Source organism: Amphibalanus amphitrite, unplaced genomic scaffold (genome assembly GCF_019059575.1).
Source record: "Amphibalanus amphitrite isolate SeventyFive unplaced genomic scaffold, NRLGWU_Aamphi_draft 000030F_arrow, whole genome shotgun sequence".
Lineage (NCBI taxonomy): Eukaryota > Metazoa > Arthropoda > Thecostraca > Balanomorpha > Balanidae > Amphibalanus > Amphibalanus amphitrite.
This window is the reverse complement of record NW_024881526.1, coordinates 1,420,481-1,441,159: the sequence shown is the minus strand read 5'-3', so window position 1 is coordinate 1,441,159 and position 20,679 is coordinate 1,420,481. Positions and strand designations below refer to the sequence as shown.

At 49.0% G+C, this 20,679-nt stretch overlaps 1 protein-coding gene across 4 annotated transcripts in view; it reads left to right on the top strand.

The window, feature by feature from the left end:
* LOC122366881 (myelin regulatory factor-like) overlaps positions 1 to 20,679 on the top strand; it is a 77,555-nt gene that overhangs the window by 45,409 nt on the left and 11,467 nt on the right. For 2 of the 4 annotated variants that reach the window (XM_043339550.1, XM_043339539.1), the window contains exons 4-9: positions 11,578 to 11,660; positions 12,441 to 12,595; positions 15,240 to 15,429; positions 18,415 to 18,622; positions 18,998 to 19,273; positions 19,612 to 19,813. In XM_043339550.1, the coding sequence (XP_043195485.1) occupies positions 11,578 to 11,660; positions 12,441 to 12,595; positions 15,240 to 15,429; positions 18,415 to 18,622; positions 18,998 to 19,273; positions 19,612 to 19,813 (1,114 nt within the window). Of the gene's footprint in view, positions 1 to 11,577; positions 11,661 to 12,440; positions 12,596 to 15,239; positions 15,430 to 18,411; positions 18,623 to 18,997; positions 19,274 to 19,611; positions 19,814 to 20,679 lie in introns of all 4 variants that reach the window. The other 2 variants (XM_043339544.1, XM_043339530.1) reach the window with 1 other exon arrangement.

Below are 20,679 nucleotides of genomic sequence, written 5' to 3'. Positions count from 1 at the left end.
TGCGTGTTAGCTAACTAAGCTGTGCGTGTTAATAAACTAAATGCATTTTTGAGAACAGGCGTGTAACTTATCTAATGTGCGTGTTAGTCACCTCTTTTCACAGCCGCCCCCCCCCAAAAAAAAACGAATCGAATTAAACTCATCAAACATGTTTATTCAAAACTGCATTCAAGCTCCTTTCAGCAAGCTTACAACTGCATACAGTAATATTTCTCTATTGTACTAAAAATGAACCTAAAAAAGTAATCTTCTGTAGGAAACTGCCGAGCGGCAAAGGCGCTCCGTTCTAAAGTTATGTTCTAAGCTATATATAAACGATCAAGGGTCAGGGTCTGATTCTACGACCACCCCCGCCTGTAAATCCGCACCAACCATTGCACCAAACAGTCTCCAAATACGTATTAGAACATTTAAAAAGCTTTATTTCTGTCGTAGAGGTAAATGAAACTGCAACAAAAAGGCAAAAATTCTCTGACCGAACAATCGTGGCTCATATACCTACACAATTTTCTTTGACAACATATAGATGCAGTGGACATAAACCAGTCTGTGATGTGATGCACTGATGCAGTGGACATCACATAAATCAGCACCGCACCGCGTGCACTGCCTGAGTGCCCAATTTTCTTTACAATTTATTGTTTAAAGTTAAATGCAGTCTTAACCTGCAATATGTTCATTCTTCAGTCGGTCATAAATACTTATAGAAATCAATTGACAATCAACCAATGAACAGTGCCTCCACCCTGAGAAACTGAAGCGCCAGCAATGCCTGCACTCATCTTCACCATAATCACTCACCATACGAATAAGGATGAAATCCATGTCCAATAATCCATATCATTTCACTGTCTGACTTCATTTAACACCACACCAGCTCCTTATGCCACGCAACACTTATACGCCACATCAGCTCCTTTATATACCACACCACAACGCACACGTCCTCTCCCTTCTCTGACTTGGCACAGACTGAACATGGCGGGCGCAGAGGGGCGCACAAAATGGCGATTTTTTCAATTAACTAAGGTCTTTGTAATGCTACAACAAAAAGGGTAGTAAGAAAACTAAGATTGTGAATTACAACATGCGTTTGATTTGTTGGCTAACACGTTATCCCAGAAAAAAGACAAAGGAAGCATAAACAAACATGTGTGTCAAATAACACGGCATGGTTTGCACGGATAATATTTGTCGGCTTACAATGATGTTAGCTTTTCTGCTTCGATGAAATGGATGTGGTGTTAGGTTGCAAACATATGTGTTATCTGACCCGTTTTTTGCAACAACGTGTGTTTTAATACTAGATTTTGCTTGAAGAATTAACTAACTGGTTTGTTAGCATTTTTTACAGTGTAGTATATATAGATAGGCAGCTTCACGGTCATAGAATACTAAGGTAACACGGAGCCGAAGCTTCAAGCCAGGGGACACGGGAGGCATGCCGTCAGCTGTCCATTTATAAACAATCGGTTTCTTTGAATTAATTTCTAATGTTTTTCGGATGTTTTGCATCAATGAGGTACATCAAAAATTAAGTTTTATTTTTTATGAGGTCGAAAATATTTTGTTGTCCAAACTATCCCCGTTTAACCCGCGCCCCACTGGGGGGGGGGCTATTTATAGCCCCCCCTCCCGTTTTTCTGCAATAACTTCCAAACCGCTTGACGGATCGACGCCAAACTTACAGTACCTTTGGCTGCATCAATTTGACACCTTGTGTCAAAATTTGAACTTCGTAGCTACCATAGGTCGGCCGGAAATGACGTCAGAGTGACGTCATGTTCGGCCGATTTCGACGCAAAACATTGAACCACGGCAATCGCTCCCAAGAGCTCAGTTTTTAAGCTAGATCCAATTTCTTTGCATGAAAGGACTCAGAATTGACCGCGCTATCAAACTGCTATCTCGAATTTTCAAAATTTTGAAAATTTTGAAAATTTGATATAATAATATTCAAAATATGTATTTTTATATTTTTTTCAAAAAGTTTTTGACTTTTCGAAAAAAAACGGAATATATGTGACAGAACGCTTCATTATGACTAACTCTAGCAAGTTTTAGCTAAATATCTTCAAAAATGGCCAAGTTATACGCATTATTGCAAAAAATTCACAGTTATTAATTTTTCAAATCAATTTTTCAGTACGTATTTGACATCGTACACCAATATAAATGGCACCATCGTGTTCCTGAGCTCAAACTGCATCCAATAGACACCTTTTTTGTTGAAAAATTTTAGCTTCAAAATTTGACCTTTTTGGACCTGAAAGTGACCTGACCTAAGCTAAATTCGACTCAAAATGGCCTCGAATGACACAGACGACATCAAATTCGAAATCTATGGCCTAAATGGACCATAAAACATGTGTCACGTGACCGACGCATGATAAAATATTTTCGTGACCTGTGATGACCTGACCTTGACCTGAAAATCAAAGTAAAAGCTTGGTACCCTCAGGGTATCTAGAGCATCTGTTTAAGAGTGTGTGTACCAAAAATGAGCCTGATCTGACTTGTAAGACGGCGGCCAGAGCCCAAAATGTGAACAAGCCAAAATGCTAATAATTTTTACTTTGACCTGACCTGTGACGTCATCGGTGACCTTGAGGTCAATGAAATTAGGTTTCGCTCGACAGTTTTTCCGGGGCTATCAGACGCCGTTTGAATTTTGACGATCGGCCCAGTAGTTTCGGAGTTAGGAGGGGGGGCTATGAATAGCCCCCCCCCCCCAGTAGGGCGTGTTATACACAGACCCCAGTGGGGCGCGGGTTAAAGAAAATAGACAAGGGGAGAGTTTACCCAGGACCCTATGGAGAGAGTTTACCCAGGGCCCTATGGGAGAGAGTTAACACGTGCTTCTATGGGGCGAATTCGATGCAACAATGGCGCAGTAGCGACATTACTCTTGTTCGATGTTTTTCGGACGACAAAGATTCTACGCCATTTGGCCAATCACATTCCATAATTGCAGCCGAGCCCCCGTTGATCTAGAACGGGATTGGCCGGACGACGTACAATCTTCGTCGTCTGAGAGACATCGAACGAGGGGTACATCGACTGAATATACATTGCGATTCAATATTCAGTATTTTATGACCGTGATTGCAATTTGCATTTGAGCTCAGCAGTCGAGTGTGGTGCCAAAAAATACCAGAAGCGATATCCTATACGGCCTTGACCAGAAGTGTTGCATGCCCTGGATGCAGAAAAACAAGATTGAGATGAGTGGATCAAGATGTATCTTTCGTGCAGATGTATCAAGATCCTTTCACTTAAGATCCATGCAGGTGAGGTTCCAGGTTCCAGTGAAATTTGAATTCGATAGGTAGCTATTTTTTATTTTGCTTTGATACTTGTGGTAAGGAAACATGATTATGGTTGCATGAACTGCCCACTGCTCATTGCTGTCTTGTCTCACGTTCGATATCCGATCACCATTCTTAAATAGCTCACCCCATATGGAAATCAGGTTTCAGGAGGCCACTAGGCTTGTGGGGCCTGGTCTCAATGAGCTCCCAGTGCTAAGGACAGTCAGGCTCATATGTTGGGTAAGGTCAGGTTCAGGTAGGCCAGTATGCACTCTGCAAAGCATGGCAATTTCGACAAGATCTCGTCTGTGCTGGTTTGTCCGGCTGGTGAGGCTTTGGTGTGGCGTGGATTTAGCTTGGTGCAGTGCGGATTTTGTGTAGCGCGGTGCAGATTTGGTCTGGTGTGGTCAGGTGGTGTGGTGGGGGATGTAGTGTAGTGCATTTTAAATGTGGCTGATAGGTGTGCGGTGGTCAGAACGGACTGTGCCAGTGCTGGTGCCTGGTGGTCCCACCAATCACGGGGGTCATCTCCTGTTGTGACCCAGGGGGTCTAGTCAAAACCTTACCTTTTTCTGCTAACCTAAACCTATTTCTTACAAATTAGGCAAAAATGTGATTATGGTATAATGATAATTAAACCTGGCCCTTTTTCAGGCGCAAGCTTTGGATGAACTTCTGCTTCTGCGGTCGGCATTCTTACAGGAGAACCCAAGATTCACTGTACCTACCTGTATGCATTTCAAAACTGAATAATTGATAGCAACAAGTAAATATTTGAAGTTGCAGCCAAATGCTGTGCCTTCTCTGCTGCAAGAGCTACATGTCACCATTGAAGCAAGGTAAGTATTAAAAGAAATTGTTCACCTTCTGTGAGTAAGTTGATGAAAAAAATTTAAAAAGGTGTGTTAAAAATGTGATGAATAAAATTTAAATGTATTCTAACTTGGAATTACACACTTCTTCTAAAGGGATTTCATTATTTTAATGATTAGAGTGAACACTAACAGCTGAACAACCTATCAGCTGCAAGGGATTCTGCTCCTGTAAGTGCTCTCATCGCTGATTGGCCACTGTGTGTGTTGAAGAGGTTTCTGCTTGCTGTAAATGAGCACTAGAACATGAATTTAAGCACCAATATTCACTGATAAAAGGTGAATATCTCAAACGGTTCAAATATAAGGCATACACAAATCTGCTCTATCAGACTGCTATCTCAGTTTAAAATCCCATGTTAAAGGTGAACTATTTCCTCGACAGGACCAGCTCGACTCCTGCAGTAGGAGTCCAGCCTCGTCCAGTCGTCGCCGCTCGCCAAGACCAGCCGGACTCCTGCAATAGGGGTCCAGGCTGACCCGTTCGTCCAGTAACCGCCGCTCGTCAACACCAGCTGGGCTCCTGTAGTAGGGGTCCAGCCTCGTCCAGTCGCCGCCGCTCGCCAAGACCAGCTGGGCTCCTGTAGTATGGGGCTAGGATGGCCCGTTCATCAACCGGTCCTGAAGTCACATCGCTGTCAGCCAGCCGAACTCAGTACATAAGTCACCAACCCTGAATGTTGCCAGCCAAAGTCGGCAGTTTCCTTCGGACAGTCATCTCACCAGTGTTGTACAGTGTACGAGGTTAGTGACGCAGTTAAATGCGTCAATTAAAGGCGAGGACGTGCGCTTGTATGCAGCGTTTTGTCATGTTGAGCTGCATTGGTGTCGATTTTCACCGAATTGAGGGTGCCCACTGCCCGGGCGCAGCAAATCCGCCGCTGCCTTAGCGGTGACCTTGACCCGCACCGTCTGTTGGGGCTCCAAAGCCAAGCCAGCCGAGCTGGCGGGGAATTTAAAGAGCTTGAGCACCCCCAACCCGGCGGAAATTGACACCTATGTTGAGCTGTATGGATGCGTTTTAGCCTTCCGCCGTGGTGGTAAATAGCAGCCTACATGCAGAATTAGGCAGTCTTATTAGCGGACTCATTATTTGATTCATTGTGTCACGTTTGTCGGCACGTGTAAGATGTGCTTAACTGCCATTGGCTCTCGGCCTGGCGACTTCTGGGGACCACGTAATGGGGATGACAATTGGGATCCTGTGCCTTAAGCCGGCCATTTACGTCCATGGCTATATTCCCCCGTACTAGGGCTAGTTATGACGTATATAGGGATCCACGAGATCTTTTTTGATGAATGTGTTGTGCAGTGTTGAGATCCGCGTGTAACGTCACTGTTTGGCCAGTCTGCCCTCAAACGCGTCATCTTTACTCGTATTTTATTTACTGAACGCTTTGCATGGTCCAGTGGTTTATATAGACATCTTCCTTGCACTAGCTAGTTTTATGTGGCCAGGTTGATTGCCTGTCAGCGCGGTCACGCTGTCGTCTTTCGATTGGTGCGCTTAAATGCGGCGAGATGAATATAGGATTTCCTTTGATGCTATTTAGTACCTGCGCCCAGCTCAACTGGGGAAGGGGGGGGGGGGCACTGCCGACTTTTGGTCCCATTCTTTCTATGTAACGCCCATAGAGCCCATGTTAAAATGCCAAAATCAAAGGGGGCACGGTGCCCCGGTGCCCTCCCCGTTCCGCCGCCTATGCGCGAAAGTACCAACTACCAACAGTTTCCAGTTGTTTGTGTCCCAATGTTTTTTATGAGTTGGACGATTGGGCTTTTCCCATCGCTCGTTATGCAATTATTTTGTTAAACGCTCTAAAATTGTTTCTCTACAAGTCATTAGAACTTAGAAGCAAATAGATATTGATGGATACGATCTCAAGGGGGCCGATAAGAAGGAAGAGCGCGCGGCGCAATGATTGTGGAGCACAGCACACGATAAATGTGAGGCGCATTTAAGCGAGAAATAACTTCATTGAACAGAAATGAGCAGAGTACCAGCATTGAAACTGCACCAGTACCAGCATTGAAACTAAATATAAGATATCTCAGAAGGTTGCGCTTTTGGGGCCGAGTTGTGGTGCTTTACGCCGTACATCATGCTTAATGAATGTGACCGTCGTGTTTGTGGGATCCCCGTCGGTACTAGTCAGCCCCACGAATCGTGGTAGATCATAAAGACAATCTTCGCCTCCGGTTATCATTTTGATATATCTACGAAACGGGTACTGGGTGGTACACGAAAGCAGCTTTTTCAGGTGAGTTGAAAGGGGAAGAGGTTCTTTGAATTACCATTTCGGACCATGGTTCTAAAAAGCGCTAGTTTAAAACTATTGTTATAATTCCTATCGTAAACCATCGGACGCTCGACGCTGCATTGGCATTGGTACGATGTGCCGGTAATCGCTTCGCTCGCCGAGAATGATAGCGTGGCAGGTTTACTGATATGTAGGATTATCAAATAAATGTAATAGAAACGATATTAAATCCACTACCTCTTTAGAAGCTCTTGAAATAAACCTGGCTATCTGGTTGTCGAAGCCAGGCAAATTATATGCTTGGAATGGCTAAATGTCCATTGTCCATGACATCATTAAATTGAATTATTTTCCTTTTTAGCACTTAAAATACATTTCAGCGACACAAAACTCCCAAGAGTCTGATATCTTGCCCGTGGTATCGTGGTACGATCGGCGAGTATCTTCCTACGCAATGTCCATGGCTATGCGAAGTCTAAGGTTGGCCTACATAAGCCTTGGGTTGGCCTGTTTATCCTGTTTCATATCGTATCTATGAAAATAAAGTGTTCACGATCGCATAGCCAAACTGAGAACAAAATATTTATTTGCAAAACTCCAGCAATACCCCTCGCCTGATACTATAAAAAAATATTGCACACGATCATGCGAAGCCGTGAATCCTACCGCCTTTATTTAGCGCCGGCGTTCCCGCATTAATAATTTCTCCTGAATCGGAGGACCAATAATCAGCTGACGCACCGTTGTTTTGATGTCGGCGGACCCAGGCGGACCGTGCCAGCCTGGGCAGCTTAAATTAAGTTTTCGCTCTAGGTAAAGATGTTTCAGTTTTTAGACTTTAAGAAGGTGACGTTCTCTGTCAGCGTCCACGGTTCCATTTAACCGGATTGTTATCAAACATAGAAGAAGGCTACTCCCTGCCGGCTTCAAATCCTAATATCATGAACACGAACAGACTTTGATTCGTGGTTTGGTTATCTTGGAACCTCAACATTAGCGTCTAGCGAGGGTCGTAGGGAGCCATTCAGTAGTATTCCTCGAACGGCTGTCAGGTCTGATGACAGCCAGTCCCGCACTGCCGCGAAGACCCGTCGCCCCGTGTATAAACAGACGGCACGGTATGTGCCGAGCCGACCCAGACTGGGATGATTGAGGCCTCAGTGCTGGCCGACTTTTTGGAGGAGAGGTGTCGTGGACTAAGACTCTTTTAATGGAACTGACGGATAAATAACGACGGCTTGTGTCTGACTTATGATAATTCGATGTCTGATTTTACGTGACTGTCTGAATGCAACCGACTGTGCTGATATTGTTTTTTTTTGTCGTTTAATAATCATTACGCAGTCACTTTGGTTTCCCAATAGGCTAGCTCCGCGCACCTTGACCTCTCCCTTGCGTCTTCAGTCTCTCTTCATTACCAAGTACTCTCCGTTCTCGATCCTAACCTTGATGCGACATGAATCTGCTCCCCTCGCCCCTCAGATTGTGAGCTCCAGCAGAAGCCAGTTCGTCCTTCGCTACCTATGTACCTCCTCCTGTGACGACAGGGACCGGATCCGTATTACATTCTGCCACAACCCTTCCCCCTCCCCTCACAGGGGAGAAAATGCTGGCCATCCCACAAGGTCAACCTCCTCGACCGGTCGAGGATGGGCGCTTCAGTCATGCTAAAGTTGGAACCTGTTCGACTCTATGTAATCTCTACCAAATAAAACAGCATCAATAGCATTGCACGCCTACTGCGAACCAGCATTACTGGGTTTCGCTATCTGCGAGTGATAAAAGCCGAGAGCGCTGGACCTCTCCTATTCGATCCGTGATAATAACAAGGAATGCAGTAGCCATGCTAGGCCTGCATTGATCCCGAAGAGAATGGAACATGAAGGTCACAACAGGTGCCGCTTTAAAGGCCGGCGAGCAGCTCCAACCGCAGAACCGTTGCATCAGCCTGGCTTACCACGATAGGTGATGCTTTGTTGAATTTCATGGCCACATCCGTCTCTTAGCCTTCATCGAGGCTGTGTTCCACTATGGTGAGGATTATTTTAGCAACTTCTGTTGAACATCATTTCTCATATGCTCCCTTGTCATCTCGATTATTTTGTGCTTCTAGATTTTCTGATATGCTTAATTGCTTAGTTATTATGCTAGCACAAATTTCCTGACATTACGACTTTCCTTCTCTCTTGCTGTCCCTTTCAATAAATTGATGGCGTGTGCTTTCTACTTCTTGCGATAACCTCCCTTGGCAATATTTCAGCATTTCCTTTTTAGTAAGCTCCTAGTCCTAAACCGGTATTTTGTAGTCCCCCGCTAGCTCATGAAGTCTAGCTTGTTTCCAAGCCTCTGCTCGAACGCCCCCGAACAAATGACCTGGACGGTCCTTCCCGTCAATGCAAACCCGGCCGTAGAGCCTCCGCCGTTCGCGATGCCTTGCAGAGTAAACAGAACCATTCGGAGGCCGCTTCGGCCCAAACGCTCCCGCGGGAGGGTCCTCGTGACGTATGTGACGCAGCGTGACGTGTCACTCAGGTTGTGACGTGCGCGGCTGAGTGACGTTCGTGATTGGTGACGGCGTTCCGAGTGGGACGGGAATTGGATCCGATTTGTGTTGCAAATATTTGAGGAACTCGGAAAATAAACGGAATCCCTTCATGTAGTTACGCAGAAGCAGAAAAGAAATATCACGAACAGTTTCATGCAATACTATGAACATTGCACATACAGTCGAGCTCCCAGCGTTGATTGGTTACCCTGCCCACTGCCCAGTGCCCAGTGTCCACTGTCCAGTGCTCACGAGGGGCAGAGTGTTGGAGCTGCTGGCTGTGATAGGAGAGAGGGGTGGAGGATCGGTGGCCGCCGGCCGGCCGTGGCCGGAGCCATGACGGGCCGATTTATAGGTACCGTTCTCCGGCGGCCAGTCAGCGGCTCCCCTCCTCTCCATCTCCTCCCCAGCTCTCTCTCGTTGTTTGCCGGTCGGTGAGTCAGCCCACTCTGCTCGGTGTGAAAATAGTACCCCACTCCGCAATACACCGCGCCGGCGACGGAAGAGGCGCGGCTCAGCGGACCCCGAGGGGCTCAGCATCTGGTTCTGGGGCGCCTGGGGCTCATTGCGAGGCCGCTGTGCAGAACAGACTCCAATTCACTCCTTTTTTGCTCTGGTACATGCCTGATTGTAAGTGATAATTAGCTATAGGACATTATGATTGAATATGCCTTTATTTTTATTTGCAGAAATAAAACATATTTTGAAATAGATGTCACATAAAACAAATACTTTTTCATGTATGAACTGCTGCATCATCCCAGTTCATTATCATTTCCCCATGCGTCGTAGTTAGCCTTCATTCCAGTCGTCGTTATGTAATCGCTCATCTTACGCGACTGGCGTCCTCTTACGGCGTAAATGTAGGTGTTAGATGGGTGTTAGTGCGGTGTCTATGCGCGAATAAGTGCTTTGCTGTAGCTGTAAAAGTGCTTTGCTGTAGCTGTAAAAGTGCTATGCTTATAGTGCTATGCCTCATATGTTGCTTATGTGTAGCGATTAAAAAATGTTGGCGATGTGCCGAGTAGGAGATCATGAAAGTCGGTCAAATGATTTGGAAGGGAAATAGGTCAGGTCTTCCCTGCACAGTCAAAATAGAAAGGGGACTGAATTCAACTCAGTCACCGTGACTATGATCTCGGATAGATGGAGTGAAATTATGCGGTACTTCCCCTCGTTTCTTGCCTCTCCTCCGTTGCATGTATTTCCACGGTCTCTTCCGTGTGTTTCTTCTGCTTGATAAGGCATTTAAAAAATAGGCACCTATAGCTGGATGCCGGATGGGACAGTGCTGAACTAACAGTCCCCGCCTGCCTTTGCATGCTCCGAGCTCACTGCTCACCGCATAGGATCAGCACACGTCTACCTTTATTATCTAACCTGCCAACGTTTTCTACATTATTTGTGGTTTCGTTCGTTTCGTCTTCTCAGCTTGCGTTAGTAATCACACTCTAGACCACTTAAACGGCCGTAAGTGTTATGATATGCTATGCAGTATGCAGTATGCACCCCGCCCGCCAGTCACTTTCATTTCCACCGGTAGATGGCAGTAAGAACGGGCGCCTGCAGGTATACTGCACCGCATGGCCTGGTGCTGAAAATTCTCGCACCTCAAGCCAGCGGTGGCGGCATGCAGCTTGCTATTATGGAATAGACTTGTGAATGGAGGAGTAAACATTCACAAGCGGCCGGGAATTACGTTGCCTTAGGTGAATTGACTTTTTCCCGGTTCCCGTGCCGTTGCACAGCTATTAGGAGCTGCGTCTGCTTTGCTCTCAGTGGGATAAACCAGTGCGGTATTGGTCGAGACTGGCTCGCTGAACTGATTCACTGGCGTGGTCGCCGCCACTTTCTGATGGCACAGGTGACTGGCAGGTTCGCGCGTGGTCAGTAGGCTGCCTGGATTGGTGAATGGGGTGTGTATAACTGGCCAATGATGTGCTACAAATGGCCGGTCAGTCGGTATTTGCAGTTTAACGGCACCCCGGACTCAGTGGCCTCCGGTGTACGGACCGGTTTTATTGTCTGATGGCGCAATGAAGTGATCACGGCCAGTTTTGAGCATACATACTCGGCGTTTACCTCCTTTCACCCTCTTCTTACATGCTGGGCACCTGGCCGATGCTGTGATCTGTTTGCCAAACAGCTCTGCCGCCCTTTGCATGCAGCTGTGTGCGCCAGCCCGTCTGTCGAGACTGGAGTACGGTGACAACAGCTGTAGACGTCGTCACCGATTGTCGCTAGGATGAGGAATAAGCCCGAATAATCTGCTTAGCTGGACATTCAGAGAATAATAGTGCGGTTTTGGGACAATCGAATTCGGTGGTCGCTCGTATGTTGATGTGATCGATAGGAAGTTGCATCACATTAAGGTGGCAAGAATTACAATGTCGTAGGTATTCGTCTTAAGTCCTACCAAAATGCGGGGATAAAGCATCGGGATGCGTTTTGATGCACTGCTATTTGATTGATTAAAATGACGCTTAGTGGAAAAAATGCTGAAAAGGTTTAAAAGGGGTTGTCAAATAATCCGTCCATGGGTGCACCACATAGTATCGTTGTTGAGTGTCGTCTTGTTTGTTTTCCAGTCACCTGCCGGACAGTCCACCGGATTCTGGCTCCGAGCCGCCGTTCTCACCTCAGGACCATCCGTCTCAGCTGCACTCACCACGTGAGTATCCAGAGTGACCCATGAGTGTCTGGAGTGTCCGGGATTGTCAAGATTGTCCCCGTTAATGACCAGAGCCTCTTCGTGAGTGCTCAGGACGTCTCCATGAGTATTGGCACTATACATGTGTCTTCATAAGCACCTGAATTGCGTCTTACCTGTAATGTCCCCGTGATTCCCCGAGTGCTTTTATCAGTAGGCGGACTGTCTCCGTGAGTCCCCCTGTCTCTTGTGAGTACCCGTCACACCTGGCACACCTAGCTCCAACTCCAAGACACGGCACTGCCTGGTGACCACGTGGGGCGGCAGTGGCCTGACCAGTCCAGATGGGGCGGCTCGATATGCAGCACAGCCCAGACTCCTTGATAGTGTCACTGCCTTCATGAAATTTACATAGGTGCTGGATATGTACTGGGCGCGCACGACACCCGAGTTATGCTCCTACATGGTGTTGATCGTTCGCCGCTTCACCACGCAGTATCACGAGATCTGTTCGGGTTGTGAGTGAAACGTCACGAGACTGGATTTTACGCGGCTTTCTGGATGACAGAGGTTATATGGGTTCCCCGTGTTTCCAGCAGTCCTGCGTGTGGTGTTCGTTTTGTCATGCAATCTACATATATGTAGGTATGCAACGTTGACACTGAAAGCGCTTAACCTTGCACAATGACGTTCCCAGTGGTTCGGTCATTGCCTGCGCATCTGTGGTTGGAAAGGACGCGGATGTAACCCGCCCCCTCACTCCCACCGTGACCTGACCTTTGCCTGTCGCGACCCCTACAGACCAGAAGCCGATGCCGGGTCACCTGACGGATATGTCGGAGAGCCAGCGCTCGTTCCTGATGGGTGGAGGAGGTGGTCGCGCCCCTCCCCCGCCCCCCGTCCAGCAGTACCCGGGCGGTCAGACCCAGCTGAACACCGCCGGAATGACGGCACAGGTCAGTGACCTCGGCGGAGGGTAGAGTTCTGCACGGCTGCAATTTTCCACAGCCTAGCCGCCCCGCAGCCGTGGCTCCACAGCCACAGCCGCCCACAGCCGTGGCAAACTGTGGGCAGCCAGCCGTCACGGTCAGCCGGCCGTGGATACTTTCAATGAAATGCAACCAAATAGTATATAATAAGTTGTTTTTAGTTGAAACATATAGCCAAAAGCACATTGCAATGGGCTATAGATTCTCAAACTCATGAAGCATCATAGGTTAAGCGGTTGTGTATCTGGCTTTAGGCCGAAGGCCTGAAGCCTGATGCGCATCGCATGCCTACACAAGCCCTTGCAAGGGGTTAAGAAAGATGGGTAGGTAGGTAGGTAGGTACCTACATCAACAGAAAAACATAAACAACAAACCAGCAGAATAGAAGCACTAGCAGTGTAGACATCTAATGCCAAATCCTGAAGCCTGTTTGTGGGACAGAAGTAGAACAACAGACCCTGATGCTTTTCATTATGAATGTTAGGTATGGAAAATGAAACTGAAGTTTATGGACTGTCAAACAGTGATTGTCTAGTCAAAACTCTTGCTTCTTTCTTACCTTGCATATTTTCTGGGGTGTGATATGCCAGGCTTGAAGCAGCCTTCTGAGCAAGTCTCAAACTAATTTGATATGCAAGGCATCAAAACACTAGTGAGCATCCAAGAAAGAAAAACATTCATCTATTTTGAATTTTTCCAAATAATGATCTTCGCTCAAATCCCCAAGGACATGCGAGCCACAATTGCCTCTTTCAATCAAAAATTTTACTTGAGTTTTTAATGACGTCAATAGCAAAGAAGTGGCAATGAATTGTTTTGTGTCACAATAACCAGCCATAAAACTTATTAGTAATAAATAATAATGCTATTAAATTAAAAACTTGCTCTCAAACAAAGATTAATCATCAAATTTTTACATTTTTAGAAGAAGACGTCATTTCATTAGTAAAGTCAACAGCTCGCGTACGAAATATTGTGTTCAGGGATCTCACCGTCATGTGAATTACGTGTTCAGGGTTTTCACCATCATGTGAATTAACCGTAAGTAAGGTTCATGCTCACTTGTAATCTAATTCCATTGGCTTCGTTGATCAGCATTTTCTGTAAGCGGTCATTCACACACCAGTTAGAACATAAAGCGCCAGTTTTATATTATGTAATTGGACTTGCCGAAAATCCAGAAATACATCTACGAGTTATTTTAGATCATATTTTATGAAGCCTTTACCTGCCTTTACCTAGGCGTGATTTCTTTTTATATTAACTGAAAGAATTACTGAGCGCTCGTCTTCAATAGCTGTAAGGTGCTCTCCTAATGACCAGGTGAGATTGATTTGAGAGGGATGTGACAATGCAACATGTTGCATTTTCTGAAACTGTCAAGCTCTTGATGATGAAGGAACAATTGGTACCTACATATAATTAGTATTCTGTACCAGAGTGCAAACTTTCCTACAACAAATGGTAAAACCATTACAGGTTTTCAAAGACTTCACCACTTTCAATATTGCTGGGCATTCTTTGCATGATTTTTACAGGCTAGACTGCTTATCAGAATGTAAGATTAAGGATTTAAAATTTTATATTTGAGTACTAAAGATTGAGCTTGAAATCTCACAGCCGTGGCCACAGCCGTAGCCGTGTTCTTGGAGATATTTGCAGCCGCCCCGGCCCACAGCCGTGGGGCTGCAGCCAGCCGCGGCTGCAGCCGGCCGGTGCAGACCTCTAGCGGAGGGTCAGTGACCCCTGCGGGAGATCAGGCTGTCTGTTCGTCAGGACTGAGTGACGGATCAGTGAGAACCACGAATTAGGTCACGGTTAATTAGCGGTTTCCCCGCGATGATATCAGTCATCATGATTAGATCGGGTCCGGGACCAGAACGTGCTGAATTTACTAAATGTTTTCTACATAAAATAATCTTTATAAGTTTTACTGAAGTTTTCCTCACTGGGATACTAGCTGGCTCAACCGTCTACTTTTAACGTTCATGAATCATGGTGCTACGTTTATGATTTTCTCATTTTTACGTAAAAGTTTATCAGTTACACAGATGACCTTTCAAGGTGTTGAGGTTTTCCTGGTCAGCTGCTCCAGGATGTGGTTTCCCTTATTTTACGATGTGATTGACACTTTGGCCGGATTTTAGCGCAGTTCATGTTCGGTCAAACGTGACACATGTTTTCGTGCCGAATGCTCGATATCATCTTTCAAAGCTACCGTGCTGCAGCAGTCTCCCGGGTGTACGCCTCGTGTGCCTCCCGTTTACATTTTCTGCGGTCTGCTGAGTCACCGATCTTGAGCCCATGGAGACCCAGCGCTGCAGCTGCGTTTAAGTAGCGTTGTTGCAATGTTTTGCAATGTAGCAATGTTGTATTCTTAGTAGCATGATTCATGCGTTGAAATTCTTGGTCACCGGTGCGGTCAAAAGCTGTGTTTTTTATGTTTGCACAGTCATATTGCTATTTTGTGCGTCTGATCCTAGAGCTCCAGTGCTCGCCGCCGTTCTAAGAAGTGCCGCGCTGGTTCAGATGCCATATTTGTGTCTTTCCTTAGTCAAATCTTGTTTCATGCTTCTTATCCTGACCTCGCGCCCGCCGCCGTTGCCCACAGATGGCCATGTCGGCCGCGCTGGGTCAGATGCCGCTGCCGCAGTATGGTCAGCAGATGCCCCAGATGACGCCCGCCCAGATGACGCCCGCCTACTCCCCTCCCGCCCAGACGCCTCAGCCGGCAGCGCCCACCAAGAAGCGGAAACTGTCCGCCTCGGAGCTACTGAACATGCCGATCAAACAGGAGCCAGGTGGGTGACAGCGGCGGCCTTCTCGGGACAGCAGCAGTGTGGGGGGCTTGGTATGGGCTGGGTGGAGGGCCCGTCGCCAGGCTCAGCGGCTCGTGCTCTATCGTTGTCGGTGGCGACGCGAGCGCAGCGGAGTGTGACGGTGGGGGACATGGTCAGACTTGAGCCAGTACACCGCTGGCAGGCGTACGTAGCTTGTGTTTTTATGTGCGTTTGTGTGTTTGTGTGTGTTGTGGTCCTAAGGGCGTATGTATGTAATGTACTGTGTAGGCTGATTGTCCCACGTGTGCGTTACGAGCTAAGTAGTAATATCCTTGACTGTTGCGTCATTGTCCGGGAGGACGGTACGTCACAAAACTGATTGGGTGAGGAAGTTATGCCATTTCGCCTTTTATGATCGCACGTCTGACCCTTCACATTTGGGCTGGATTTTCTGGGGTCGGGATATAAAACCTTCCTTTTTACGTTGATTTTTTCCTCACTCTCCGATAGCCTAGTAAATGCCCGTGCCTGGCGCCGGTGTGCACTTGATTCCATCACCGGCGCTCACCTTTGGGCCTGGGTGAGCATTCCGCCGCCTCCTCCCACCGGGCCGTTCCCAGGAGGCCGGTCACGCCATCGCTCGGCCGCGCGGCCGGTCGGCGGCCTTGGCCGGCGCCGGATCGCCCGCCCTCTCGTGACCGGCGGGTCACCGGGCGGGCGCCGGGCACCGGGTCCCGGGGGCGAGCCGTCGTTACGACACTCCTGCTGCGCCGAGCTGTGCTCCTTGTCGATGGTCATGGCCGATGTGTTTCGGAACACGGCTCCAGCTGCAGTGGCCCGGCCGGCCGGGTCTGATTTCTGGATAGAGCACGGCGGGCCGACCGTGCGCCCCTCAGGGCGGGCCCACCTGCACGCCGCGCTCGGCGCGTGCTACCAATTAAATGAACCCGTGTGCTCAGTGGCAATTAAGCAGACCGCCGCCAGCGATCGGCGTCGGTCGTTAGAACACGCTGCAATCGCGCTAAAAGCGCCGTTTGCGGTGGTGTGGCGCAGGGTCACGTCGTTGGACCTGTCCTATTTACTCCGTTTGTTGGAGATCGATTAAAGGGTGACTGCCGCCGTCAGCACACACATTATGCGGCCACGGCGCCGCCAGATTGATATTAATTAGCGCGTCACTGCTCGCAGCAGTGGATTGCATCCCGTTGATGAGGGGACCTGAACCATGCCTGCAGAGGTGCTATGGTACGGCGCATGCAATGCTGATTAAACCGTGCTGACTAGCCTGACTAGCCGCTCGTTATGACACCTCAGTCACTGGACTGGTGGATTGTGGCTTTTGGTTCATTGGCGTGTTTTGTGTTGTCATTCAGCGTCCCATCAGGTTTCAATGGTTGGCGAGTCGACGACCGCGCCGTTTGTGGCGCAGCGTCCGTCAGCCGGCGGCAAATGTGACGCGCTGGCCGTGGGAGCTCCACGGTAATCGTGGGGCTGGCGATGGCTTTACGAGCCGGTGCTGGCCGGTTCCTGGCTCCCATCACGACCAACTTCTGGTAATGTCCGAATGGAATTAGCCCCGCCGATTCGGCCGAGTCTGATTGATGATGGCTCGCGCGCCGCAGCGCGTGGCGAGTCGGTGACCTCCACGGGCGGAAATACTCAGTCAGCAATCGCAACGCCTTCTATTATAACAATCGGAAGAGCTCTCCCAAATTGATTCGGTGAGTGCGCACGGCCGTAAAATTCGTAACTCAGTGTCTAATGTAGCGCCGTTGTGCAATTTTGCGAGGGGTCCGCGCCGTCAGAAGGGTGACAATGGACAGCCGGGTTTAATGACGCCGTTCGGGGGACGGGTAGACATTGTCATTGCTGGTCGTTAACACGACATCCGCAAGCATTGGCACGGTTTGATCGCTAACGTATTGAGCTAAGAGCTTGTTTGTGAATGGGGCGCGAGTAATTCAAGAGAATGTGTAAGGGTTCATATCCAACACTGCTCGTTACATCCAGCTCAAATCGCTTTAACTGCACATCGTATAGCGCGTGTTTTCCTGAATGACCAAAATTACGTAATTCGCAAGTGCTAAAATGTCGCATTTAGGTATGTAGTAAGGCAAGCAGCATTTGACATAGTGACCGGCTTAGAATCATGTCATACCATAACAGAACCGTCCAGCCTTTGCTGAAGTCACAACTGTTGGTCCGATTGGTCCGATTTTCAGTGCCTTTGACTCCCGACTCGTGCAGGCATCTCGCCGACGTGGAGCCCGTCCTGCCGCCGCGCTGAGACGACGTGCAGCTCTTCTCCAATCCTCGAGCTGCAGTTTGTTGAGTTCTGAGGTGTTGGCGCGTTTTTGTCGCTGTTTTCGCGCCATCCAACAGGTGTTATTGCTGTCGGCTGATGGGCGCTAGCCGCCGGCTTGGGATAGCTTTCAGCACTTGTGCGATGCTGAAACCCTGGAGTTTTTAGTGTTGTCTGCTGAAAGACGCATAGTGATGTCGCTGACGCTGTGTTCATTATGTAATGAGTATGTGCTACACTGCACACGTTCGTTTTCATTTTTCCATGTCTTTTCGTGTATCGCGTCAATGTGTGAGTTGTGGTGACTCGTGTGTGAATGTGACATTCACTTTCAGCTTCCGGCAGTTCAACGGCCTGGTGTGAGCCCCTAAAGTCTACTCGTAATAGCGCCTGTCGGTGGTAATTGTTAAGCCTCTGATGCTGAACGCTGGGCTGGTGGTGCGGTGTGAAGTGGTCCACGTGGTGATGTGGTGACTAAGTTGGTGTTTTGTGTGGCGCGAGGGATCTTTATGCTCCAGGAGCTGTGTTCAAACCGAGCGGAAGCCGGCGGAATTTTTCTAAGATAGCCTTCCGTGAACAGTCCATCGATGCCGCCGCCTGATCGTTTGTAGATGAGTTTAGAGGTGGGAGTTGTGTTCTGTTGCCTGTTTCATCGGCCTCCCCCCGACCCCCGTCTGAGCGATACTGCCCGGCCCTCCCAGCAGGCTCTCAGGGAGCTTCTCCGCCCAGCCACCCGCCGCCGCTGCCGCCCATCGTCACACAGCCCACCATGGACGACGACGACTACACGTTCGACATGTCCTGCAGCAACGACGCCACCAGCTTCATGGACCCGGCCTACCAGTGCATCCGCTTCACGGCCTTCCAGCAGAACCTCTGGCACCAGACCTGCGACGCCAACCTCAAGGAACTGTGAGTGACGGTCGGGTGGGGAGAGAGGGATGTCCTGAGGGTCATAACCAGGACTAAATGTGCGACGCTCGAAAATTAGAGGTCAAATAAGACAAGTGCAGTGTGGGGATGCCACAATGTCCATTGCAATGCTCTGTTACTTGCTTCATAGAAGTGTATCTCATGTCTCACCGCCCATTTGCTGTCGTACTATGGTAATTGTATGTTTCTACGCCACACCATCTCATGTCGAGCGCTTAAATGCCGCCCATGCTATCAGTCAGGTCGTGTTGCTGATTTAGTTGCCCTGTCCCCGGCGGCTGCGGTCGCGGCGCGGCGCGGCGGTCATGGCGCGCGCTCCAACTGACCGCTGGTTCTGTCTCGCTCCGCCGGCAGGCAAACGCCCTACTTCAAGGTCGACGCTGACAAAGGCTTTAATTACTCCAACTCGGACGAGGCGTTCGTTTGTCAGAAGAAGAACCATTTCCAGATCACGTGTCACATTCACCAGGCCGGCAGCCGGCCGCACTACGTCAAAACGGCAGACGGCCTGAAAAAGATCGACGCGTTCGTTGTCAACTTCTTCGGAGTCAAAACGGAGAGCCCGAACCAGTGCATCAAAGTGGAACAGAGCCAGAGCGATCGCACGAAGCGCTGCTATAAACCGGTTGTGTAAGTAAACGGTGCAGCGGCCGTTCTGGCCACCCAGTAGCGAGTTTGGGTAGTTGTGTTTTAGTCTCTAGCCGCCAGAGGCGCTGTTAAACCGGGCGGCCTTGGACCGAGCGGAGAACGGCCAACGGGATACACCTCTTGGTCACGTGACGTGTCTATTAATCATGACTACCTTGGCGATGCGTCATTGGGCCCCACTTTATCAGATAACGGGAGTTATTTGACATAACCAGTAGCCCTGCCCAGAACGCCTCGAATTATTTGACCTCCACTAACCCAGCTCGTCCCGCACCTGTTTCCCGATCGGATGACTCATCCCTCTTTTCTGGCATTTTCAGCGTGGAGCTCAACCCAGAACAGACGGTCAAAATCACCGTCGGGCGTCTACACTTCTCCGAGACAACCACCAACAACATGCGCAAGAAGGGCAAGCCGAACCCGGACCAGCGTTTTTTCTTCCTGGTGGTTAGCCTGCAGGCGGCGGTCGGAGAGAGTCGCCATCCGCTCGTGCAGTACGCCACAGAGCGCATCATTGTCCGGGTGGGTACCTGCCGGTGGCCGGTGGATAATTGCGTCACCCGCCGCCAGCGGTGCCGCCAGACACTCGGAGCGGAAGGCCCGGCCGCCCGTGGGAGTTTCCTGGTCTGTGCCTGCTCGCGGCGGGCTGCGAGCGGGAAGGAGCGGGCTGGTACACTGTCCAGAGGCGCGGGAGGGTGGTGGTACGATACCCGACCGGGCCACGTCCCTGGGACCGCCCCTGAGCGACCGGTGACACCTTGCCGGTGACTGCACGTTTTGGCTATCGTTCCAATCGAGAGATGACTATCCAAACTGGCCTGCATTGCCGCAGTTGCGTCACGTTATGCCTCTGCCAAACTGCATTCAAACGTCCGGTCCCGCAGGCGCAGCGAGCGCTGGAAGAGTCATGCGCGCTGACCTTATTTAACGAAGGCCGAGTTTTCGCCAGAGCTCGTGACTAAGTGACTGCTACTGCACCATCGCTCTTCAATGACCCTTGCTTGTAAATGCAATGCTGCTGGCTCGAACTAAAAATGGCGTCACGCTTATCATTCTGTCCTCTTTATTCTTATTCAATTAATGAATCATTTTTATTATCCATGAGATCCTTAAGCGTTTAGGGAATATTATCACCGCAAGTAATTTCTATCCGAGATTAAATTTGTCCTTAACCCGTAGACATGCTACAGACCCGACTGGAAACCGGTCTGGCCGTCGGCCCACGCGCCTTGTTTCCAGTAAATATTATTTCAGCTGGCAGCTCGGCCGAGATAGGCTCAAATATACTTAACGGACGCGAGCCACGGGCCTGGCAGGGCGTATCAGACATGCATACGTATATGGTGGCGCTGGCTGGGTGGAGTTCGTATGGTAATGCCACGCGAAGG